Source organism: Oenanthe melanoleuca, chromosome 2 (assembly GCF_029582105.1).
Source record: "Oenanthe melanoleuca isolate GR-GAL-2019-014 chromosome 2, OMel1.0, whole genome shotgun sequence".
In the NCBI taxonomy this organism is placed as follows: Eukaryota; Metazoa; Chordata; class Aves; order Passeriformes; family Muscicapidae; genus Oenanthe; species Oenanthe melanoleuca.
The window spans coordinates 130,677,344-130,703,322 of NC_079335.1; the positions used below are offsets into that span (position 1 = coordinate 130,677,344).

General features: G+C 38.2%; 1 protein-coding gene across 5 annotated transcripts in view; it reads left to right on the plus strand.

The window, feature by feature from the left end:
- Positions 1–24,313, plus strand: part of MLLT10 (MLLT10 histone lysine methyltransferase DOT1L cofactor) — a 122,222-nt gene extending 97,909 nt beyond the window's left edge. For 2 of the 5 annotated variants that reach the window (XM_056484046.1, XM_056484048.1), the window contains 9 exons: positions 5,376–5,493; positions 6,825–6,897; positions 11,443–11,597; positions 13,452–13,640; positions 14,039–14,127; positions 14,253–14,611; positions 19,524–19,626; positions 20,371–20,583; positions 22,669–24,313. In XM_056484046.1, the coding sequence (XP_056340021.1) occupies positions 5,376–5,493; positions 6,825–6,897; positions 11,443–11,597; positions 13,452–13,640; positions 14,039–14,127; positions 14,253–14,611; positions 19,524–19,626; positions 20,371–20,583; positions 22,669–22,737 (1,368 nt within the window). In that variant the 3' untranslated portion in view covers positions 22,738–24,313. The remainder of the gene's footprint in view (positions 1–5,375; positions 5,494–6,824; positions 6,898–11,442; positions 11,598–13,451; positions 13,641–14,038; positions 14,128–14,252; positions 14,612–19,523; positions 19,627–20,370; positions 20,584–22,668) is intronic. The other 3 variants (XM_056484045.1, XM_056484049.1, XM_056484050.1) reach the window with 3 other exon arrangements.
- The last annotated feature ends 1,666 nt before the right edge of the window (positions 24,314–25,979 follow it).

Consider the following 25,979-nt stretch of genomic DNA (forward strand, 5'->3'; position numbering starts at 1 on the left):
ATATTAAGAAGATGTAAATCAAAGTACCAATTTAATTAAAATATATTAATCTTAATTATCATACTACAGATTAATATTGTGTTGTGCTAGTTGTTTTAAAAAGTCAGATGAAAATTTTTGGAAGAAGTGTGGGGACTGTATTTTATTAAGGTTTTTCTGTGTTGTCTTCCATCTATGTTTCTTGGAATATAGGAGAATAAAGAGGAATTTAGATTTTTGTTTTTTCATTGGAAATAAGGATAAGCATTTTAAGGTATCTAAGTGAATTCTGTATTTGTGGTGAAAATTTTCAAGGGTTGTGTCATAGGAAGTGATGCATGAGAAGGTGTCATGTGGCAGGACTCCTCTGAGTTGCTGTGGATTGTGCTGTGATCACCCTTCGGTGGGTGTGCTTTGCCATCCCAGCTGACAGTTCACAGGAGGAGAGTGATGATGGGTATTGGTGGGTTCCTCACCTCTCCTAAATGCAGTTAAAGGTTGTACTATAAGTACTGAAAGAATAAAAGGAAGGATTGGCATATTCTTCCAATTGCCTTTAATACCAAAGCAAAGGCCTTAAAAATTCTAGGGATAAAACCAATATTTCTTCACTTCCCCAAGTTAAGATAGGAAACACAAGGCAAGGTTGCTTCTGCTGCTGCCACTTGATAGGCAGCTCTTTTCACCTCTCAAGAGAACAAAATAATTTATATATATGCACATTATAAATTTTTATTGTAATTATTTGTCTAGAATTAATATGTGTTCATATTTAATTTCATTCAATTTCAATGTAGATTTTAATTAATTAATTTTTCAGATAAATGTTGCTTGCCATAGACCAAAATGCATCAGCTTAAGATGTCTTCTAGGTGAAGTAAACTGATGCTAACACTTTGTCCTGTACTTGGATTTCCTTCCATATTTAATGAAGCTAGACATTCATGGAAAGTATTTGTAACACCTCAGAAGCGTAGCAGAACAGCTTGCAGAAAATTTGGCTTTAGATTTCATCTGCATCAAAATTTTTTGTATGGTTTCAGTCATAGTTGGCCGTAAGTTGCTATTAGTGGTATTTCTAATGCTCTTTATTTCTTGACTTTGTATTAGTGGCAGCAAGGGGGAGTTCTGCACTTCATATCACAACATCATGCTGTGGTGATGAATAACCTGGTATGATTGGTAAATGGTGTGACCCCAACCACAGGATCAATGATATGTTTTTATTTTAAACAAGAAATAAAATTAACCTTTGAAATGATTTTTGACAAATAAATATTGGCAGAAATAGGTAATTAGGTAATGTGTCACTAATTGTAAAGCATTATGATGATATCACACGAAGCTACAATATAGCAGTCACAGTTTTTAAAGCAGAGGGGAGAAAGGGGTGTTGATTGAATATAAACTGATTAAGAAGCTGTGTTGGAATTGGTTGTTCTGGCTATCCTTGTTGCCCTATCACGAAAGGAAGAGAGTTCAGTAATGGTTTAACTACAATTAAATCCCTCCCCTTTCTTTGTGGAAACTCAACTGTAGGCATTTCAGCATTAGCCTAAACAATGGTTTTGAATATGTTAAGCCTCTAACAATTAGGGAGCAGTTTGGGGCATTGAATAATGTGGAATGATGCAATTGAATCTGACAGCTTCAACAGTCAGCCTACTCATGGGACCCAAAAGTTGTTCACACTTGGTTTCATCTCTCATCACACGCTGAGTATTAAAACCTTACTGGTGTGGAGCTGAGACAGAAATGAGGCCTGTTATCAGAAAATATTTCATAGCATAAAACTTGAAAGGAATGGGGGAAAAGGCATGTTCAAAGTGTCTCAAAGTTTTGCAACTCAATCTGATTGCGTACAGCTAAGCATTTGCTCATTTTTCTCCCATTTGTTTTCTTCTACTGAAAGAACATGTAACTTCTGATTGAAGAGACTGCTTTCCCTGGAAATTTCAGATGGGAGTAAATGTTCAGATATGAATGCTCTGTAAACTTTATAGTCATACTGTTAAATACTGTCCTGGAGTCATGCAAACATATAAAAGTATTCTAAATCCTTTGGAGGACATCTGTATATATAAGTAAAATATAGTTAATTTGCAAGTCTTGTTCTTTAATTAGAAGAATATGCTTGTACTTTCTCTCTTGCTGTAGAGGAAGTATTTTTAAGCATCAGTCAAATATCAATCATTTCTTACTGCACATGGGCATTCTGTGAATTACAATGCATCATCCTTCTGTGCTGCTCTGCTGCTTACAGCTTTACTGATTTATTGAACATGCCATAGAGGAAGGCAGTGTGTTGTATACCTCTAGATGGACTTAAATCCTTCTGCTAAAATATTTTCAGGAAAATTTGCTGCCTTTTCAAAATAAATACTTAGTAGTCTTGGGTTTTTGTTAGTTCATACATTTTGATCATATATTGTGTTGAGTGTTTAAATAGAAACAGTTGAAATAAAGAATAATACAGCATTAAAGTTCTGCATTTTAGAACATGTGTCAGTCCTGTGACCTTAATATGTATTGACAGGATGATTGCGCATTTTTAATAAATGCTTGCTACAGCTTGTTTCGACTGTGAGTGAAACATGAAGCTCCTATTTCACCTTTAAATAATGTAGCACTCCTCCACCTCATCCACTTCCTTGTCAGATGAAGTCGTCACATACATAAGAAAGTTTCACAAATCATTATTCTTGTCATTTTATGTTGCCATTTTAAAAAAGTATCTTCAAAGGTTTTTTTTTATTTATTTCAACTTACTTGAACAATTTTATTGTGTCTTTTTGCTTTAAGAGTTGCATAGTATGCAGGATGGCATTGGAACTTACATAGTTCCAACTTTTAAGACACCTTTACTATTATTCTAAAATGCAAAGAGGGATAACATTTAGGGTGAAACCACTACTTGTGAAAAAACTAAAGTTCTTAGATACCATGTAAATCCTGCTAAGTCTTTTGATCTGTTACATCAACACACTTAGCAAACGTTTAATTCCTTTGATGTCTTCTGTTTCGTGGTGTGATAGTTAATCAACAAACTTTAGCAACTCCCTTCAAGTTACTTAGGTACTTTCAGAAAGTTCTTAAAGCTGTTTGTGTACGCCTCAGTCAAATAGATGTCTATCCCCTTGCTGATTATAGCTACCCTACCATAATAAATTAATATATAGCTGCTATTGCACAGTTTTAAGCAGCCTTGCAGTGAATTACATGGACTGAGAGCTAAGTATAGAAGCTTCTGTGTAAAATGTGAGCAGTACATGCTCTTACTGGAATTTAAAAAAATCTTTTTGAGAAAAATGCTAAAACTAAACAGAAATAAGATCTGGTGTTCGGAGTTTAAAACCTGCCCCCACCCTATCCCCGAAGCTGTGAGTAGAACTTACAGCATCATATAAATTTCTATTTTCCTAGTCTGGCCTTTTAGATATGGTTGAATGATAATACTGGTTGAATCTCTTAATATTCCATTCTCTGAGGTTTTATCAGTGAAAGGATTTGACTGAAGTTTGCTTGGTTTTGGGGGAGAACAGCTGAAGGTTGCTGGGAGCAAGAATAGTTAAGTTGGAACTGCCCTATAGACATTTTTTAAGGAAAATAGCAGGGCCTGTGCAGTATTGCTGCCTTCATCAGTGTTACAGAAGCTGTTGTACCTGGGTAGGTAGAAATGCCTGCATTATTTTAAAGACTTAGAAACAATTCAGATTAATTCTGTAAAAGATACTCAATTCTTTAAAAAAAAACCCAACAAACAACCAGAAGAAGTAACAGCCAGATTTGAAGCGATGCTGTAGTTCCATGTCTAGCAATCTGGCATGTATCTATAAACTGAAAAGTGAACGAACCCCTGATCATTGTAAGCAATTACTTGTGGCTTTTTCTAACTTTGTGACAGTAGAAGAATGTAAATATCAGGCACAATTTCTCACCAGTATATAGTAAATAAAGCATCATTGAAAACAGTTGTGTGAATTCATAAAAGTCCATTCATCAAGTTTAATATGTTGGCAGAAGGCCAAAAGTTAATGGTAGTGTGTGATTCTTTCCAGAGACATAGTTTATACTCTGTAATATTTTGCTGTAATAACCAGTATGTTTCCCCTGTCTCTTGTGTGCAGTTATGCATGTCAAAATGTCCCACAAATTGAGTTCCTTACTGTTCACCTTTCTTTTTCATTTTTCAAAAAAAATTTCATTTGTAAAGGTTGTTTACATTTTCTTAGAAGATTAATTTTAAAACCAGTGATCACACAGGTTTGTGTATCTTTGATTCCACCTCCCCTACCTCCCGCAATCTTTTCTTTGTTCTGAAATAATTTTTTTTATCAGGTAGGAAAATGCCTTTAAAATAAGCAGCCGTGCTTTTATTTCTTTGATTGCCTGTCTCTGCAACTTAGCATTTGACACAAATATTTTTTTCTTCGAAAGGGAAAAAGCATAAGCAGCCAAGGAAGAAGGTATTTTTATTGCGTTGGATTATGCAAGATTTTGGCCAGCCTCCTTAGCTTCATCTGTTTAAGGGTTCATTTTCGCTTGTTTGGCACAAGTCCCAGCAGAGACCTTCAGAATTGTGGTTAGCAACATGAATGAACACAAACTTTGGGAGCTCTTCAATAAGTAGAGCTGGCCAACTGCCAAAAATACAGTTCCTTATATGGGGTCAGGGCAAAGCTGTGGTTCCCGGAGCCCCCTATTGTATAGAAAACATACTTGTAATGGCTGTTTGCGTTCTTTAAAATAAAAACAAAACAAAACAAAAAAACACCAGGCTTCCAAGTCTATCAAAATAGGAAGTAACAAAATACTGTGCACGTTTTACTAATGACGGCGTCGAGCAAAGGAAATATGGCTCTGTGTAGTTAAACTGTAGAGCTGAAAGTTGGACCTTTTGACCTCCACAGCCGGCTTGTGATGTAAGGAACCCAAGCATTTGTGAGACATCTGTTGTCTACCTGCCCTTATTTTGTAAATGGTTTAATAAGATTAAATAATTAGTAGGATAACCACATGGTCGCCATGCTACTAAGTCCTAGCATTGAGCACATACTTCAGGATTGCAAGGAAGTCTGCCCATCCTGCAAAGTGTGCTTGTTTTAAAATGCACTTTAGGTATTTTTAATATTTGCTTCAGTACTTTTTTATTAGAAGGGTTTTCTTTAATTATAAGCCACAATCAAGCACACTTTAAAACCTGATCTATTTTTTTAAATATTGCAATTCTATTTCCATACTCAGAAATTGAAAACTTTTTTCTTTTAAATACATTGTTTTAAAAAGCATTCTACTGAAAAAATAATAAATGCACATTAAAAAGGCTTCCTTAAAATACATTTAGGATTTTTTCCCATTATACAAAAAGGATTCAAATTCTAATTGGTTTCTTGCAGGCGAACACCCTACCTGGATCTTCTCTCAGTCTGCCTCCATCCCACATGTACGGCAATAGGCTGAATCCAAATTCAGCCATGGCAGCACTTATAGCTCAGTCTGAAAACAGCCAAGCAGGTAAGCTTCCTCTGCCGATGCAAATGTGCAGCTTCACAGAGCTCCTTGTTTTTATAAAGGTTTTTAAGTAGTATTTTTGATTTCTGCTCAACTTTTGATTATTAAATGTCTGTACAAAGTTGTTCTGTGTTGGAAGTAAATTCTAGTTGTTCTGTGGAACAGCGCGGGTTTTCTTCCCCCTTTTTTCCCCTCGGTGTGTGAAATGTAAATGTTTAAGCAGAGCCATCAGCAGGCAGGAATGCACCAGTGTCTCTTGTGACTCCTGTGATTGATGCGCTCAGTTCCCAGCTCTCTGCAGCCAGAGTGACACAGCTCTGGGTTTTGTCGTGAATAGTTGAAACCTTTATTTGCATAATTCATGAAATTGCATTACATACAAGTTCGTGTGAAAGAGATCCCGTTAGAGAACTTGTGCAGCATTTAATAATCTTGTGAATATTTACCGATTGGCATTTGGTACCGCGGGCTCTCCGCTGCGGTTTTAATGAGCCGCTGGCTTTGCTTTGTTTCATTCCCTCCGTAAGGATTTGTTGACATGTCGTAGTAGTCATGCCTGTTTGGGGGAAGGGAATGAGTTTAGCAGTTTACCAAGAATGGATCAGTCATGTCTTTGCCCTCCAAGGGGTCGGAGGTCGCTTGACTCAGAATAGGGGGAGGGCAACCTTGAAGGGGGCAGATAGGGTTATTTTATTGAGAGGCCATAGGGAAAATAACCCTTTTGAGTCCTTCCAAGCAAAACGTTTTCGTATATTTAATGAGGCCTTTTTTGTTTGTTTTACTACCTTTTTAGCAAGGGGCTTTCCTATGCTTTGCTTATAAATAGGAATTAGTGAATTATACGCTTTCATAAAGTTTTCAGTAAATTTGCAGAATAATGCGTGCTTGTTAGATGGCAGCAGTAAGTTTAATACGTTATATATTTTATGAGTTGTTTTGGGATGCAAAGTGTTAAAAAAATACAGAGCATCAGGATTTGCTGTGATAAGCATACAGATTAGCTGTCCACAGCTGTGATTCATTACTTTCACCGTACAAATTAAAAGTGGCTGAGGGGAGGGTACTGCAAATGCAAACCACGCTTCTGTGCTGTAAAACTGAAAGGAATGAAAGAAGTGAACATAATCCATGGCCTGGTACAGCCTCAGAAATGTGTAAGGACAACACCTTACATGCTACAGTTCAGCAATCTTAAACTAGTTACTTATTCACTCTTCAGCAGTAACTACAGATAGAAGTTGAGATTGAAGGTATTTTTAAAATATCTACATCAGATATTAAAGCTCTTATCTAAGAAAAGGCGATTTATCAGCTGTGAAATATTTACACTGCAGATCAAGATCTCGGAGATAACAGCCGAAGCCTTGTTGGCAGAGGAGGATCACCCAGAGGAAGTCTCTCACCACGGTAAGCATTATTTACATTGGAAAGTGCAGGCAGAGGAAATGTTTTAAGATTTGCAAACTTCAGTATTTTTACCAGCAATACCAAAGTGTTTTAAAAGCCCATACATTTAGGAATATAAGCACACATGTATAAATACATGTATTTTTACATCAATATGTCCTTCTAAAAAAATCCTTCATACATCCAGAGAGCTAAAATTGTGCTGAAATTTACTTTTGTATCAACTGAAATTAGGTTTACAAATTAACATTTGTCGGTAAGTTAGTTTACTCTCTTACTTAAGAAATGGAGTCTTGCTTTAGAGGGATTTATCTATCATTTAATCCGTATCTACCGCTTATCTCCTCAGATTTGTTACCACAATCCTAGTTTAGTAGTATTTGCAAAAATTCCAAAATCCCATATGCTTAACAGTGATCACAAGAATAAGGTGATGTGAAACATTAAATATCAGTAAAAATTCCAAGCAAATATTTTCTTCCTTTTCCCTCGCAACTTCAAAATTTGTAGCAATTCTCTGTAAAAAAAAAAACATACTTTTTTGTTCTGCTGCAATTCACATTTGCTAGAAAGCTTTGAGATAAAAATTCTGCTGAAAATGTATAATGTTATTTTGTTTTAAAATATTTGCTGTTAAAATTTCAATATTGTGTTTTAAATATTTCAGTAGCGTTTTCTGTATATTTTAAGCAAATCTCTGTTTTAGAGGGCTTTATCTTCCATACTGGATCCAATGTGAGTTAGATTTTATGGTGTTATTACTGTGGTTTTTACTTAGAGACTAACCATGAAAAAGATTTATCTGAAAAAAAGATTTATCCTGAAAAAGATTTTAAGATCGTTAAAAAATGCTAGTTACATAGAAATAGCATTATAATAATGAATTTTATTGCTATAGCATGTGTTTATTATGGTAATTTATAACAAATATCTCCAAATTGGATAATTTAATGTACATGCCTGGCGTTGTTGATCTTGTATTATATTCCTTAATTAATCAAAAGACATCTTGCTGGGATGAGATTATCCATTATAATACTTAGGTGTTATTACCTAGTCATGAACTTAGTTTTTAAGTTTTCCAGTATGTGTTGCTTCTAAAATAATAAATAGAGAATTTACAAATTAGTTTAGATGGTATTCTTAGCATAAATATGTGTACGTACATTAGCATATAAATTGATCTATACAGACAACGAATTTCTGAGAATTTTGCAAAGGGAAATGCTCATCAATTAGGTAATTCCAGAACTTTGTATTTTATATTAAGTAGTGCTCTTATGCATACATGTTACTGTAATTCTGAGTTTTAATGCCTTCTTCGTTAATAAGCAAAGACCTGGTTTGTGCACAATTTGCTTCAGTCATAGCTGAGTTCAGTCTGTCTTTTGGTTGAATATTTGGGAAGGTAAACTTCTTAAATATGATGCTTCTATAGAGTGTGTATATTCAGGGTATATATAGTCCAGTACTTGCAGCGTGATAAAATACCAATTGGTTTTGATGGGGATGCTGAAGGGGAACTGGATGATACAAAGGCCACCTCAGTCCACAACTGAAAAGCTTCCTGCAGTGTATGGAATCTGTAGCACTTTGCAAAGAGGAGAGAGATTTTGCTTGGCAGGGTTGTTAAAAAACAAGCCAAAAAAAAAGAGGGGATAGGAGTGGTGTGAGAGAAAGCAAGGGGGAAAATTGGTGCTGTAGTAACAGAATTGAAAGATGGAAAAACTTAGTGTGAAATACCTAGCATGGAAAAAATTTAGAAAACCTACTCATTCGGTTAAGTTCAGTAGTAAGCAAATTTCACCCCTGGTTTGCGTGACAAAAAAGACCAGACGTACGTCAAAGTTTCTAAAATGTGGGTAACTCCCCACCTTCCCCACTTCAGTAAATAAGTAACTCTGGTTACTTAAAATATGCGTTTATAGTGAATAAAAAGCTAACTTTAAAAAAATCCTGCTGTCTGGAAACTTTGCAACTCCGAATGTTACCTGCTTTATCTATTAAAATTATTTAGCTGCAAGTTCCGACTCTGTTCCCTTTGAAGCTTATGAGATACATAAATAACACAGTTCTCCGAAAGAACCATGTGATTTTCAGCGAGTTGCTTAAAATAAAAACACTTGCAGAACATTTGTTTGCTGTTGATGACGCAGCTGATTGCTGCTCTTCGGAGAAGACATATGTGACTCATGAGCTTGTATGGTCATTTCCAATTCATATTGTTATATCTTTGTACCCCAATATAACCACAGCGTTTGATGTTTAAGCTGTCGTATTTTAAATTTTAATATATATGAGAAATATAAATATACCCGGTGTATGTGAGCTGTTTCCATTTTGCAAAGGAATTGCTGCTTTTCCCAAGGTAGCGCTTAAACTTTTTTTTACTCCATACTTAACCTTAGATTTAAAAATGCGCTATGTAATACCTGCAGTGACATCTGTATGTATGCTTATATCTAAATGCAGTATTGCTTCTAATTAATGCTCTGTAGTATGGGTAACTTTACCAAACTTAATCAAAAAACAGTTGTTAAAGCAGGCAAGCTGTGAAACAGCATTCTTATCTCTGTGACAGGATTGGACCATCCAGACTGCATATTTACAATCCTCTTGGAAACTCTGATCAAATACTATTTGGAATAAGCATTCAACCCTAGCACACAGGAACCATGTCCTGTCTAAAGGACGAGCTGTGGGGGTTCAGTTGGAAGAGGAGAGATTGAGTAATGTTGCAATACACAGAAATCTAGATTTTATTTTTTTTTATTCTTCTCTTGTACAGGCTTCCAGTGAAGGATTGCAGAGGTTATACGTTATGTACTGCTTTGTTTCTGCCTTTGCAAAATTGATAGGAAGCAGTCCAAAGCCCAACAAGAATTTTGTTGGTGATTTAAAATTCAAAAGGCACAATCTGTTAGAGCAGCATTATATGCTGCTCAGGAACATGCAGCCAGAGAAAGAAGTTTCTGGCGGAGTTGTTCAGGGGTTTTATGTATTAGCTTTCTGGTTTTGTTATGTTTTTGGGTTTTTTTCCTGAAGTGAGTTGTTTGTGTGAAGTGTAAGTGTAGTACCTCTGTGTAGAATATTTCTGGATAAACTTTCCTTGTTACTGCTTCAGCACATCGTGTAGACAGTGCGTTTTAAGACTGTTTTTGCTGTCTCTGTGCTGAACTGTTACATGCTGTTGTCATCTCTTGTCAAAAAACACTACCTTGGTTACCCATTCATCAGGACTTTTTGTTTTAACAAGTCCTTTCCTTTCTTCCTGTATGCAAAAGAGGAACTATTTATAAATACTTACCAGAGCTCTTAAGTCACCTACTTAAAACCTTTTCTCGTAAAAAATCGCTTTGCTCTAGTGCCTACAAAATGCTCGACAGTCATTAGGTAGCTAATGTGCTGTGACCACTGCTTATTACGGTAATCATAATTAACACACTGATTTCCTGAGCTCTCTGTGTTGTCCTGTACTGGGACTGTGGTGGTCTTGTTGGTAAGTTAGCACTATGAGTGGAACAGTATGGCTGTGATCCTATGATGGCACCAATTGCTTGCAGTAATGACTAATATCTGAGAATCTGAGCTCACTGGAATTGATTAACCACCCTCCCTAACCCCCCCCCCCCCCCCCATCAAATGACCAACAACAAAACCAAGAACCAGCATTTAGTGGGCTTTGGTGTTGGTTCTGTAGGAGGAATGGGACCATGCATACATGAGACTTGAAACCTGAGTCAGAAATACAGAGAACATCTGGCTTTGCCCACAAGTTAAATTGTGCCCCATTCAATGCAAAAGAAGCCTTCTCCTAGGGCCTGAGAGAGGTAGCCAGCTTTCTCAGTGGCTGTATGCTGAATATTTAATTTTCTCCTGAATGAGAAAGGACATGTGGCAAGGGGATTATTCTTTCAATTGTGTGTGATTATGAGTAAAAAAGGAGGTATATTAAGTGTTCACAGTACAGGCAGAGGGTAACTTCTAACTTGCATTGCATCCCTTGTGAACAAATATTTTCATGCAGTCCTTCAAAAATCCAGATTTACATGACTGTTTTTGGAACACGTTAGTCAGTGGAATGATATATCTGGCCTTTCTATGTAATGATTTTAATAAATTGATTTTATTTTTCCCAGTTTTCTCAGGGAAAGGTTTGAAGTTTGGTGTGGGGGTTTTTTTTGCCCTCAAAGTCGGTGCCCTGTGTATCCATATTGTAATGGTTTCCTGCTGTAGAAGTGTGTGTTGTATAATTTAATTCAGTGCTGTTTGTCAGTTACTGTCTTGTTAGTCTGTATGCAAGAAGAGGTTATGTGCTTCCTCAGTATAAATTCTCACACTGTAATAATATGTCTTTCTTTTATTTAAAGCCCTGGCAGTGAGAACCAGGAGTTCTTCATGATTTTGATGAATTAACTTAGTCTTGGAAGCATAAGATATGTAGGTGCTAAGAGCTGATATAAGATAAGGCATTTCAACAGCCTTTTTCTAATACATTTCCTTTCATCCTTTTCTTTAAACAATAAATTGCAATATTTTCCACAGATCCCCTGTGAGCAGCTTGCAGATTCGATATGATCAATCAGGGAATGGTTGTGGGGAAAATTTGCCCCCAGTAGCAGCCAGCATAGAACAGCTTCTCGAGAGGCAGTGGAGTGAAGGACAACAGTTTTTATTAGAGCAAGGCACCCCCAGCGACAGTAAGTACTCACAATCTGTTTATTATGACTTTTGCCAACTGTTACTCAGAACTGCTATTCTGTGCTTGTCCAAGAATTTTAATAAAATTTATTTTCTGCTGTGAATTGAAATATAACTGTGGTGTACAGTTCTAGCATAGTTCTTAATGCAGCACGGGGCATCAGTAGATTGCAGAAGACTGCTCTATGACTATCTACATTTTTATAGATGGGGAAGTTGTGTCATGAAAGAGGAAGTAACTTGCAGGTCCAGTTGCAGTGTTGGGAAAAGAATTCTGAACTCTTAGATCCACTACTGTAAATATTGTAGTAGTTCCCCATTTTTCTTTATATTGAGTGATCTAAATTGGCATAATAATTTTTATTGCTCTATCTTTTATTTTTAAATCAGACTTTTCTACTTCAGTTGCTGTATGAAAAGAAAACATTTATAAATGTTAGGCAGGTGTCCTACTGGGCTTTCATGTCTTTATTATGTTCTACCTTTCTTGTGAGTTCCTAAAGCAAGCAAATTATTATTTTCTCAAGTTATGTTTAATAGATTGGAATAGTCCAAGAATGAATATGTAAAAAGCATAAGTGATCAGTAGATCACATGGATCTCCATATTCAGTATCAAAGACAATCACTGAATACGTTAAAAATTTTATTTTATTCCAGGTTATGGTTTGCATTATGTTTTATTGAACGCATTATTCTTCTCATTTGTAGTGTAAAGAGGTATCTAGTTAGTATTTTTATGAATGGTATCCTGACAAAAATGCTAATTGTGAGGAAATTCATGCAGGGATAATCCTTTAAACATGATAGCTGGAGGACAGGTTTAGCTAAGTCTTATTGCATCTCATTTGAGCTCACTGAGGGTTCCTTTGTATGTTCTTGAAGAGGAGGGATAAAAGCTAAATCCTTGGGAAATGACCAGATGTGCCTATACCAGTAGACTTATGTCTGTAGTAGCTCCAGAGGTCATGTTAAACAAATACAATTTAGAATTTAAAAAAAAGAAAAAAAAAAAAAAAAGAAAGAAAAAAAAGAAGAAAAAGGAGGTTATCCCTCCTGGCTTTTCAGTCACACTCTGGTACTGCTTGGGAAATCCAAGTTCTGAAACCAAATGGGAGTTTGAGCAAACTGTGCTTGGTAAGAATGAGGTCGGTGGGGAAGGTGATGCCCCAGTTCTGGAAGGCGGGGGGTAAGTGCGGTGCTCACAGAGTGCTCCCTGCTGGGGGATTCCGAGATCGCCGCTCAAGCTCCCGCCAAGGTGCGCTGGGACAGCTTGGCGTTGGAGGACTTCTGCTTTTTCATTGTTCTTATTCATTCATGAGTCAATGTAAAAGCCATTAAACCAGAAAAACTCTCATTTCATAAACTTGGTTGTTTTTATATAGACGTTGTTGGTTGCTTGTGCTGTTAGTTGAGCATGTTCTTATCAAATTTTTCTGCTTTATAAGATTGCAATTCCTAATACTGCAGCTGAACTGGATTTATCCCAGCTAGGCAGTTAACCTGTGCTACTAAAATACTACTACTTTTATATTTTCATGTGGGACTAAGTTATCATATACGGCTGTTTGCTTAAAATGTATGTTGGCCCAATGATGCTACTCTCTCAGTATTTAAGCCAGGATGTAGAGATATTCCAAAATTACTATCACAACACACTGTGAACTTTTTTCCTGCAATTGAAATTACTCAAAATTAATCTTAAATCTTTCCACCAAATTCAGACATCTGTAATAATTTTATATTTTCACATTTATGCTAGTCTTAATGTAATGCAGAATTTAAAACTGAGTGAAGGTGTTACTTGTTCATTGAATGTGTCTGTGGAATATAATGTGTGCATTTTTGTCTTAGTTTTAGGAATGCTTAAATCATTACACCAACTTCAAGTTGAAAATAGGCGGTTGGAAGAGCAAATAAAGAATCTGACCGCAAAGAAGGAGCGACTGCAGCTTCTTAATGCACAGCTTTCGGTGCCCTTTCCAACAATAACTTCAAATCCCAGCCCTTCTCATCAAGTACATGCCTTTCCAGTACAAGCACGTAAGTAGAGGGGATTATTAAAGTGTCAGAGTAATTTGAACATGTATTTATATGAAATAATCTATTTCATCCACACATGCCATTGATGGGAGATGAATATAAATGTAGGATGAATATAGACCAAGTATTTGCTGATGTGTTAAATGTTTAAACATCTTGGTTTTTATATTACTACTTGTTTCAATGCAGTTTCTCTTTTACTTCAGTTTGGATTGCATCTGTTTGAATCTATTGATTCACCAATTATTTAGTTAATATTTTACTCTTCAGCAATGATTTTAAAGTTGACTTTACATTTTCTATGTTTAGCTTTGACATAATTTTGAAATAATTATTCTGAATCTTTTTACATGTTACAGAAATTTAACCACTGTGTGTTTTTTGAAATAATTACCTAGCACCTAGCACTGATTCCTTGAACAGCAGCAAAAGCCCTCATCTGGGAAACAGTTTTTTACCAGACAATTCTCTTCCTGTATTGAATCAGGTAATTTTTATTTTTTTCTTCTAAACCTAAAGTTGTTACAAGTTAACTCATCCCAGTCCTTGCATTGTGGTGTTAGGTGAAATTTTATGCAGCTGAGGGGGCTTTGTTGTTTGTTTTGACACCAGGAGATAACCTCCAGCGGACAAAGCACCAGCAGTTCATCAGCGCTTTCCACTCCACCACCTGCTGGGCAGAGTCCGGCCCAGCAAGGCTCGGGAGTGCCCGGAGTTCAGCAGGTCAATGGTGTGACAGTGGGGGCACTGGCTAGTGGTATGCAGACTGTAACCTCCACCATTCCTGCAGTGCCGGCTGTGGGTGGAATAATTGGAGCACTGCCAGCCAGCCAGCTGGCAATCAATGGAATTGTAGGGGCTTTAAATGGGGTAATTCAGACCCCAGCAACAATATCACAGAACCCTTCTCTCACTCATGCAACTGTGCCACCCAATGCCACACATCCTCTGCCAACCACGCTAAATAACAGGTAAGAATTCGCTGATTTTATTTTTTCCTCATAGTGCCTGCTGTTCTTCAGGTTAGCTGGGTTTTTTTGTCTTACTCCAAATACATTGTTTATTCCTTCGCCCATAATTGTCAAAGTAACTTCTGCTCCTGGCCTGTGAATGAAAGTGAGGACGCATTTAACGGAAGCACAACTGGTCAAGTTAAAGAAAAGATGTTTTCTCTAGAGCTTTTGGGAATCCTAGTGAATTCCTGTTTTTTAATCAAGTCACATTCCCAAACAAATGCAATTATGTAAATGTGCTTCAGCTCCTTTATTTAGTTCAGAAAACAATATTCTTTGCCTTGCCAATTGTTCTTCCAGGATTAAAGGAGCACTGGAAAAGCTACCATTTGTTGCAGTAAGAAGGGGGGAGGGGGAGAAGGAGAAGGGTATATGGTCATGTAATTCAAGATGTAATAGGCATAACTAACCAAAGTTGTAATAGAGTTGCATGGTTTTCAGTTGCCTGCACTGAATCCAAACCCAACAAATTCAGTTTTTCAAGCAGTGTTCCTATGGATTTCTAAATTCATAAAAAGATTAATTTGTGAGGATTCCTAACAGCCCTTCCTCAAAGCAAGGTACTCTTGGTAGGATAAACTGCTGCTGCTTGAGCTGCCATGCAAATGGGTAATAAAAGGAGACAGCTGCTTTCCAGGAGGAGGAATGGACTTCTTGGTCTGGAATATTTAGGGATAGAGCAAAGCCTGGGCCAACTCTTTCTCGCTTCTTCACTTCTCCATACCCCTTGTCCTGTCGTTCACTTAGGAAGGAGAGCTACAGTTCTATGTGGAAAGAAGTGCCTGTAAATAGGGAGCGGATTACTTGTCTTTAAGTAGAGTTTATTTTTGGAGATTATGGTGGATTATCCATCAAAAAAAAGACATACGTGATTGGAATAAGGCAAGGGATCCCTCATTTCCTAGCTTCCTTTTTCAGTTTCTTTGCTTCCTGTTGGTTTGGCAGCTCCTAAATATTTGTGTGCTGTATCATTGTGTGATATTGCTTCGGTAGGCTCATAAAATCTGATACTTTCAAGTGTATACTGTTGTTTGCATGTCATTACGTTTTTCCTGAGGAGCCTGTATTTTTCATAGTTTATATCCTTTGTGAACATGGGATTTTATGGGATAAACAAAACACATTATGTTCATGAAAAGTTTGTCTTTCTTGAGCATCAGAGGTTTGCAAAAAACACAAAAATTTTGTATTCTCTCTCCAAAAGTGTGAGAGAGAGTGAGAAATACTAAACAAGATAAATCATATTAACCAATTGCACGCTGCTTTCCACTTTAGATACTGCCAGAATATATGAGTTATGCTAAATACAAATCATGCTACTGTTTCTCAAATAATTTTGTTTATACACAGACGATTTGCTCCTCTTTGTATTGCAGAAGTTCTTCTGTTTATTTTTTAATATCCATTTTAAGTGCTGTAACTCTTCTTTGTGTAGCCCTGTAGTAGAATGTTCCAATTAATGCAAAATACTGCAGCCAGTATCCTGTTCTTAAGCTCTCATTCTAACCTTTAGTAGAGTCTGGAATACTCCCAATGACTCCCTGTTTTCTGCCACAACAACCTTATGCTGTACAAATCTGTCAGCACTTCCACTTCTCTGTTTCTATTATGGAATGATCTCTTTCTGTACTGCTCACTCAATAATACTAATTTAAAAATTAATGCTTATATTAAATTTAAAAGTGCACTTTTCACACAGTTCTCTGCTTCATTTGAGCTCACCCACATTATTTCCCAGGCCCTCTTCCTTTTGAGGTGTTTCACAATTGCCCTCATTTTCTGTGACTTCTCAGTATTTCTGGTTGTATGTTTAGAAGGGAAAAGTTCAGAAATGTTAGTGCTAATATGATTCTGGTAATGACATGTGCATTCCTCATTCCTGTTTGTCCCACTACAAATGCCTTAGTGAAATATATGAAAAAACATCTTGTTATGGGAACTGAGTTGCAAAGAGGCTCTGGGATGATTTTGAAGGAAGGAAAAAAAATACTTTCCATTGGTTGAAATTATTAGTTCTGGAACTCTATGGGACACCTGCCAGGTTTGAGTTTGGTGCTGCTTCAGTGGCAACTGGTTGACTATTTCTTTAATGCTGTATTTCCCAGGGTACCTCTGCTCTTTGAACTGCTTTGGTGGGAAGGCTGAGTGGTACCAAGCACAGACAGGCTCAAAGATTAGGTGCTGTGGTGACGTGAGCTCTTGGACCCCTGGCTGGATTGTGTGCTAGGGTCAAGGTTGGAGGTGGTTTCAATCAGTATTGGCAACATGTTGGAAAGCTATGTGAGAACTCAGCCCATACTTCAGGGTATTGTTCTGTAATTTTAAAAGACTTGCCAGATGTTCCTGGAAGTTGCTTGTTACAATAACTTCCCAAGCTTCAGAATCTGTTCCAACAGTTTAATGTGAGAAATAGGCAGAGTGTTCACCAATACATGAAGACTTCTTTATGCATATTGTCCTTATTCATATGAACTCTCTAACTGTGGCATGCAAGGAGGTGAGAGAACACTGATTTGCACATTGTTGTTGGAGAGAGTTTCAAGTTGTAGGTAAAAGAACCCACATTCATTTAGCAGAGAAAAATACTTGATCCTTTTCTGGGGAAATAGATGGCTTAGTACAGATTGCCAGCAAGTGGGAGATTAAGTGATTTGAGGAAAGAGATAGGATTGTTTCTTTACATTCTCATGACCAGAGAAGAGTGTAGGATGGAGAGTTTCAGACTGATCATGTACCTTTTAATGAGAAGCTGAAAAGGATTAAATTTACATTCCAAGCTGGTCTGGTTCAGAGAAAGCTCTGTGGTGAAATCTAGTGAACTGTCTATTCTGGGAAGCTTGGGAGCTGCAGCATTTTGTCCTCTGCAGTTTGGTTTTGTTTCTAGACACTGAGATCTCAGCTGCTGACTGAGGGTATTTTCTTTCAAGTGCCAATGCAGAGCAAGAGAGGCAGGCAGAGCGATTAAAGAGAAGGGAGAACAACAGCAGAAAAAAGAAGTGCAAAGGTAAAACATGATCTGGGAAAAAGAAAGAATGGGATAAAAGAATGAACAAAAAGAGCTGAGAAGATTCATTCCAGTATAGAAGAATACAGGAAAAGTGAGGTAAAAAGAGAAGAAGGAAATAATGGTAATATTAGTCAAAGTACTGTAGGAAATAGATAGTGTGAAAGGCTTTACCTAAGTCTGGATAGGTGCATGTTCAGCCTTTCCCTCATTCACCAAACAGGTCATCTGGTCACAGGAGATAGGTCAGTCAAGCAGGCCCTGCCTTTCACAGACCTGTGCTGGCTAGGCCTGATCCCCTGCTTGTCCTGCACATGTGATGGCTTTCAAGAGGCTCTGCTCCATGACTTCTCTGGCAGAGGTCAGACTGACAAGATCCTCCTTCCAGCCCTTCTTCTAGAAAGGCATTACATTTGCTATCTTGCAGTCAGCTGGGATCTTGAGATCTCAGTCAGCCAGAGCTGCTGGAAGATGGTTGAAAGTGTCTCTGTGTACTTCCATCAGCTACCTCAGTAGACTTAGGTGGATTCTATCCAGCCCGTAAACTTCCCATTGACATAGGCTTCCGTTTCCCCATAGGAAATCCTAAGTGCAGCTCACCAGGTGTGTCCTGTAGTGCTGAGACCATGCAACAAAGTATGAGATAAAGTTTATACGTGGCTTGCCCTTTGCCAGTAGGAGAGAATGGTGATCTTTGGGTATTTTTATATTGGCTGGTTAACACAAAGTCAAATTACAGCAGTTGGGCTACAGTTTGCTGGCTGCTGTAAAAATGCAAGATAAATATTATGCCCTGAGGAGCTGCATAATTGTAGCCTAATGGTGTGGATTTGTAACTGATTTAAGTGAATAATTCTTTACTACCAATCCCAACAAGTAATCCTGTCATCCTGTGCACACCTTCTTGCTAGAACTTCTGCATTACATAGTGACCTCGTCTACATTAATAGTGAATCTATCAGTGTGTTTTGTATTGTTTAAAGTTTCAGCTCAGTTCCCACAGGTTGCAGTCCATTATGCAAGACCAGTATGAGGGGAGGGGACAGAAGTGTACAGCTGAAAGGGAAATACTTAATTTTTCAACAGCAGGATAAACCTATCATGAAACAACACCTTAATATTGTAATGGGTGTTTAAAACTAGTAAAAGCTAACACTGTACTGAATGAGTAAATCCAGCTGTCTTCCTGGTCTTCTATTCCCAACAGCCTTGTTCATGCTGTTGGTCTTGCAGTAAACTGGTATAGCTGAAGAAACCCTTTATTTATAGCCTAGTTGTCAGCTGGATCTATGCCCTGCCCAGTTCCCTAAATATTTGCAGACAATTTTATGTAGGCATGAAAATAGAGACTGGGAGTGAAGTAGTTGGCAAAAACAGAAGCAGCTTCATTCAATGGCAGCATCCCCTGGCCCCTTGCAAGGCTGAAGGTATTTGCTGAATACAGACATGGTGTGGGCAATATAAGTGGTTTGAATGACACAAAAGATTAGAAGGAAACCAAGGTAAAGAAAATGCTTAGTAACTAGGTGTTAAACTTTGGCAAGAGCTGTCTTGTAATACGAAATCTGGCCTTTCTGTATACAGTATTTGAAAAGTACTTATAACTGGTAATTATTATCTGAGTTTCAAATAACATGCATGGAGTAGACATGTTACAGGCAAGATGTTGCTGTTGCTCAACGTAAATGAGACTTTGGGGTGGTGTCAGAAATTGCAGCTGGACAGTCAGACAATATTTTCAGTATGAAATCAAGTGCTGAATAGGGTCTGTCTGTTTGTGTACATCTTTTCTTTAATGGAAAGCTGGAGCAAAACAGTTCCCATACTTCCATATAAATCACAGTATTACCCTGTCAAACCCTACAGTGCCTCGGGACTAGGATTGCTTTCTGACCAACAGAGACAACTATTACTCCATCAACAGCACCAGCAATTTCAGCAATTACTAAGTACCCAGCAACTCACATCAGTAAGTTTCTCAATTAATTATGACTTATTCCTCTATTGTATTCTAAGGCATGGATAAACTCCTCAGCTTAATATAAACAGTAGTAATGCATTTAACTTGATATTAAAGGCTTTGATAATACTTTAGTCTTTCAGTTGCATCAGCCTTTTTTGGATAATAGTAATATAAAATGTTAGGATATTATTGGGCTGTTTGTATGGCTAGAAGAATCATTCCCTCATGACTTCAGTTCCATTTTGTCCTATGTGGACATGGAGCCTTGTCTCTCTCAGCATCAGCTGTGGGTAGCAGAGCTTGGGAGCATGTGTGGATTTAACAATATTGTGACCTGTCTTTGATTCCACTGGAACACTAGCAAATACTATTGGATATCATCTCATGAGCTGCCTTTACTCTGCTTGTAGTATTCATATAGGCCATTAAGTAACTGGTTTACTATTTGTATCATTGTGTGGTTTTAGTACACAGTCTTCCCAGGTATGTTTGTTCTGAGAGAGGCCTGATGAAGCCAGCAGGCTCAGCTGAACTTCTGCTGAGCTACTGATTTCAGGAAGTCTGACAGGAACTTTCTTTCTCATAGTCTGATGGAAATTCATTAGTGTAACCTAAATTAGCTGGGATTAGTTTAAGGGCTGCACTGACTGAAGATCTGGATAAGCAGGAACACAGGGAGGAGCTATTTTTCAGCAACTAATTATTGATCTTTTTTTCTTCCTCCTCCCTCTCCCCATATTACTCATCAAGGAACAACATCAGGCCCTTTTGTATCAATTAGTACAGCAACAACATCACCATCACCAACACCATCAGTCTGAAGTACAGCAATTGCAGATTACTGGAGGAGCACAGATACCCATAAACAACTTACTTTCAGGCACACAGGCCTCACCACTTAATGCAGCTGCTACCAACCCATTCCTTACAATTCATGGAGATAACACAGCTCAGAAGGTGACAGTAAGTATACTTCTCACCTCACTTTCCATGCAGTACCTCCAGGAGGTAACTAAAAGATAAGAAGCACTTTATGTGCCTGTACTTACAAATCAAAGATCGTGGATTTTTTTTGTCTTATTTTTCTTGAGCCTTGGGCTGCATTTAAATGAGGCTCAGAACTCTGTGAACTTTCAGTCACACCAAACATGTCTGCTGCACGCTGTTGCTTCCCTGGGTCAGGCCACCAGTCCAGTGATCCTTGCCTTCCTCTTGCAATTACAACTGCAGCCCTAGTCCTCCTCACCCTACTTCTTCCCCAGCATTGTGTCCACTGTTTTGTGGATCATTTCTTTTACCACCTTGCTGGTGAGTTTGCCTTGGCCAGGCCTCAGGCCCTGTGGAGCTGTGGGGTTTAGCTGATAGCTTGAGAGGTGAGGAGCCCATTGCTAGGAAGGTGGAATCTGTGTCAGGAAAATGAGCATCTTGGTTCTGGCCTGGGAAAATGAGGCTGTACATTGGGAGGCTGAGCAGCTCTTCCGCTTCAAAGAGTAATAAAACCTTTCCTGGGCAGATAAAGAAACGAGACACATTTTTCTGGCAAAGATGTTCCATTATCTTCAGTATTTGCCTATAATCTCCATCCCCAAGACAAGAATTCTTTCTTCAGGAAATCAGAGAACAGACTTCATTCTTTAAGGATACAGTTAAGGAAAAAGGAAGGAGCATATGAAACTTGGTAAACAAAGGATGAATAGAGCAGGAAGACATAAAGTTTCAGCATTCCTTGGAGAAGACAGCAAGTGGTAGTGGTAGAGAAGAAAGAGAAGCTTGTCTGCAAGAGCAGGTGGGGAGAGTGTGGGCTAAATGTGAATCCCCTGTCTGCTCCCCTCTCCCAAATCCTCCAGCTACTTCAGGAGCACTGTGATAGAGGAGTGGGCTGTGCTTCTGTGGTACTTGCAGGCAGTACACACTTCCAGACACAAACCACATAAATGCTGAATTCTCAAGATGATTTTTCCTGGAAACAGCTCCCTTCCATTCAAAATTGTAAGCACTTACTTTTGTTCAGCTTTATGCTTTGGGCAGTTGTGACATCGTGGCTGTGAACGGTCACTGTGGTCGGGCCCTGCTGTCAGGGTCACTGACTGTCACAACAAATGTGCTGGCATTGCCTCCAGGCCTTGCCTTCACTCAGAAATTTTCAGTTTGTTCTCATACGTTTAAAAATAATCTCCCCATATTTTCCAAAACTTAGTAGTGAGTAGAATTAAGACCCTATATTTGGTATATATCCAAGCAAAATATTCTGTGTGATCTTATTTTGATTTTTTTTTTTTTAATGGCCATTACTAGATCTGTACAGTGCAGCACTTTAAAAAGTATGTTATTACAGTTTTTATGTTAACAGTTAGCTGTAAATAATTCCAAGAAATCTCAAAACATGTTTCGAACAAATCCCTTACCAAAAATTTCTTTTGAAATTGATTTTATATTTTTTAAGGCTAGAGTTGAGACAAGTTGCATAGATTGTTGAACTATTTTTAACAAATTCTCTATTTGCCAGAGTTTGACTGGTTTAATCTAATTTCTAGTTTAAACAGGTTTTCAGGCATTTCTGAATGCTTAGTGAATGAGATGAGATTTTTGCCCAGTTCCATTCAATACTTGCAGGAAATGTCTTTGTAGCAATATATGAAAGAAAGAGTTGTGATGGGCAAATTGGAAATTGTTCTGATGGAGAAGCGTAGATTTCAGCTCTGTCCAGTGGGCAAAAGTAGCAGAGGTCACTTGGTGTTTTTCTTGACCATCTTGCAGTTTTAGAGAGACCCATGGCCAGGACTAGCCACTTTTGTTGGAAGGAAAGTAGAAGGAGAGTTGGTATTTTCTAATGCTGCCTGGCATGACCTTAGCATTAGTTGCTTCAATACAGGACTGCTCCTTTAATTATTCTCTCCTTTCCCACTTTTTATTCTACAGTACATGGTTATTTTTTACAATGCAGAAGTTACTACTTAGAATTGCTCTAGTGAATGTACCTCAGCTGCTTTGTCATCTTTATGAATGAATTTTACTTAGCTCTGTATGTTATAATCTGATTTTTAGAAGTATTTTCTCTTACACAGAGGCTCAATGATAAAACTGGACCAGTTGCGTCAGAGAAGAGTTGACATTTGAATGACACTTGAGCCCTGCACGTCCTGCTGTTATAGCACTTCATGTGGCTGCAAACCCTGGGTTCCCTTTCTGCAGATAGAAAAAGAGCAACAAGGAACTCTTACTGCACAGCAAGAGGTTAATAATTTTCATAAGGGTATTTTTGGTAGGCTTTCATTTGCTTTCTTGTTGCACTAAAATGGATGTACTTTTTAATGTCTCAGACTGTGAAGTAGATAAAACTCTGCAAATCATAATTATTTTGTCAATATGATGGTACTAAGTACAAATTCAACCACAGAAGAACATCCACTTGACTCTTCAGTCCCAATCTCACAGACTGAAAGGCTGTAAACTGTCTGCAGTGCTGCATTGTTTTGGTTTCAAAGCAGTAGTTTTAACAGCCCAACCCCAGCCCATCTGATCTTGCTGCTGCAGTTATATTAGATCCTTTTGGACTGAGCTTGTAATGGCAGCTGGGACTTGCTGTTCATTGTTTCTTTTTTTACATACCCGTTTTGGAACCTGATTCATAAGGGAATTGACTTCTGAACTTTTTATTCCTTTAAATTCCTATTGTTGTATAGTTGGAGTTTTTCTTGAATAAGAATTATGGTATGGAATCCAAAGTTTATGAATTTTGGTGTAGGTTTTAGACTTCTGAGGTTTTTAAAGGAACCAGTTTGGTTCCAGTGACAAAGTTTTCTTACCAGATGAGAAGGCCACACTGGAAGAAGTTTGTATAGTGTTTGGCCTAAACCAAGTGCCTGTTGCTACCTCCATTTTGTTGAAATGGCTGCAAACAGCTGATCATGCACTAGACGTGTCCGTGTTAGCAGCGGGAATACTCTGTCTTGCACCAGCAGCCTTGTTCTGCCTTCCCTAGAGGTGTTTATACCACTGTAGAGAGCTCAGGCAGATTGTTACCTGGGTCACTTTTCACTAATAAATTACCAAAAAAGTGAGTTACCATTTCCCACTAAAATTTCCCAGTGGTTGAAACGGGTGAACTTGTGTTACAACACTTGTGGCAGTTGCTGATCTCGTGGCGAGTCTATGCAGGGTGGTGAAGGACAGTTTCAATGGGGGGGTAATGACCACTAATCAAGAGTGAGGTGGGAATTATTAGAGGAAACGACCCAGCTGTAATTAGACCTCCACTGTGTACTTATTTGGAAGAACATGTTAATTCTGCAATATGTTTCTTAGTTAAACATTGCACAGTTCTTACCTCATTTCTGTAAATAAAGTTTTGTGAATCTGTTTTGTATTGTGAAGAATTCATAAGAAAACATTGATATTTTGATTTGTAATATTTCTAATTAGTAGATTTAATTGAAAAAGTAAAAATAATTTATTTTTATATGTTTTGGGGAATTTTTAAAAAAATGTCACAAATCACTTTTGTAGATACTTTACAAAAGTAAACCAGTGGTTTATTTTACTTACTCGCCCCACTGGTGGATATTCTGTAACAATTTGTACAAAAGGTAAGATGGAAATGTGCTGTTATTTTGACTAGATGTAAAATTCCAAGTGTATGAAAAGATATGTACAAAGCTTTTGTTAATAAACTTTAATAATGTTTATCATTGTATATGACCTGTGTGAATGTGAGTCTTGCAGAAGAAAGGAATATTTCTATTAATATCACAAGAGCAGAAGGGTTTGTTTTGCACATGGCTACTAAATTTTATTACAAGAGGTTTCAAAAACTATTTTTCGTGTAAGTTTTTGCTTTCACGAGACACCGATGAAAAACTGTCCAGGGATATTTCTGCTTACTGGACAGAAATGCCTGTTGCAGGTCTGATGTCAGATTTTGCTGTCACCCTTCAAAGAGGAATGACAGGAGCAGTGGCTGTTGTCCTGTGGCTCCAGTTTGTTCTGGTGTAACTTGGCGAGAGCTCAGTGGGGAGGGAACAGTTCCTTACCTGCACCGTGCCTGGTGAGGGGAGCGAGGCCGAGGTTGGTGCTGTAACCTTGGAACTGTATTTCCTGTAAAACCAGCACAGTCCTTGTTTCTGTGGATTTTGTTTACTGTCCATGGGAAGGTTGGTAAATAGCTAAACTCCTTTTTTTATTTCCCAGGAAGCAAAGAGAACTTGACCCATCTTGTATGGTCACTTGAAGATAAAATGTAAGGGGTTGTGCTCATCAGGGGTTGACAGACAAGAGATGCATTAGTCCCTCTTAGGGGCAGCCTGAGGCTCAGAGCAGCTTCTAGGACAAGCAGCAGGAAGATGGTGTTTCTGTGGGCCTGTGCCATCTGAATGTTGTCCATCTGCTCAAAGCACAAGTATTGAATATTTTTGTTCTGTTTTCCAGTTGGGAAAACTGGAATCCTGAAAAAAGACTGGTAAATGAACAAGCTCAGAACTTACAGTAGGGAAATGTGAACCATCACCTGGCACAGCAGAGGGGCATCACTTGCTCCCACCCTTCCCAGGACTGGAAAAACCTCTGGACATTTTGGGGATAGTTGATGAATATTTTATGCTTTGAGGTGAAGAGGTTGAGACCAGCATTTCTAGTGATTAAAACTGTACCAGGGCCAGAGTTCAGGAGCTGTCAGGGTTTGGTCCTGTTGAGCACTGGCTGCTGGTCAGTGCTGAGAAGGGAGACTACAGAGCACAGAAGGCTGGGCCCCGAAGTTACACTTGGTACTGCCAGACTGAGAGGAGAGGGAAGAAAAGCCCAATCTGCCCCTGCCCCTGGCACAAGGCCTCCAGGGAATGCTGAGTGCCACTTCTCCTGGAGCCATGGATTGCTGCTTTATTCATGGGCCTAAACCAAAGAAAAAAGGGCTTAGGCAATATAAGTCACCTTGCTCCAATTGGAGCAATACCACAGAGATCAGTAAAAGTGCTAAGTCCTGCCTTTCCTTATGTATTTCTTCTGTTGGAGGACTGGCTTTTCCTGATAAGAGAAGTGTGAAAGGTTAGAAATACTTGTGAAATTGTCAAAAAAGATTGCTGCCAGAAGCCCAGGATAGCAGTGGGTGGTTTACAGTACCACAGTCCTGGTACACCAACAGCCACAGCAAGGAAATAATAAGGACAGTTCTGACATTCTAACAAAAATTCAATTCACCAGCCCTTTAAAGAAAGAGACCACATCAAAGCCAAATTCACATGAAGGCCAGATGCAGTCAAAACCATTGTTTCACTGTTTCAGTGATTTTTCAGGTCCTGACATGAGAGATGATGGTCTGTGGCTGATTTGGCACCAGTTCAGTAAAGCCCACAGTGCTGTCCCTGCGG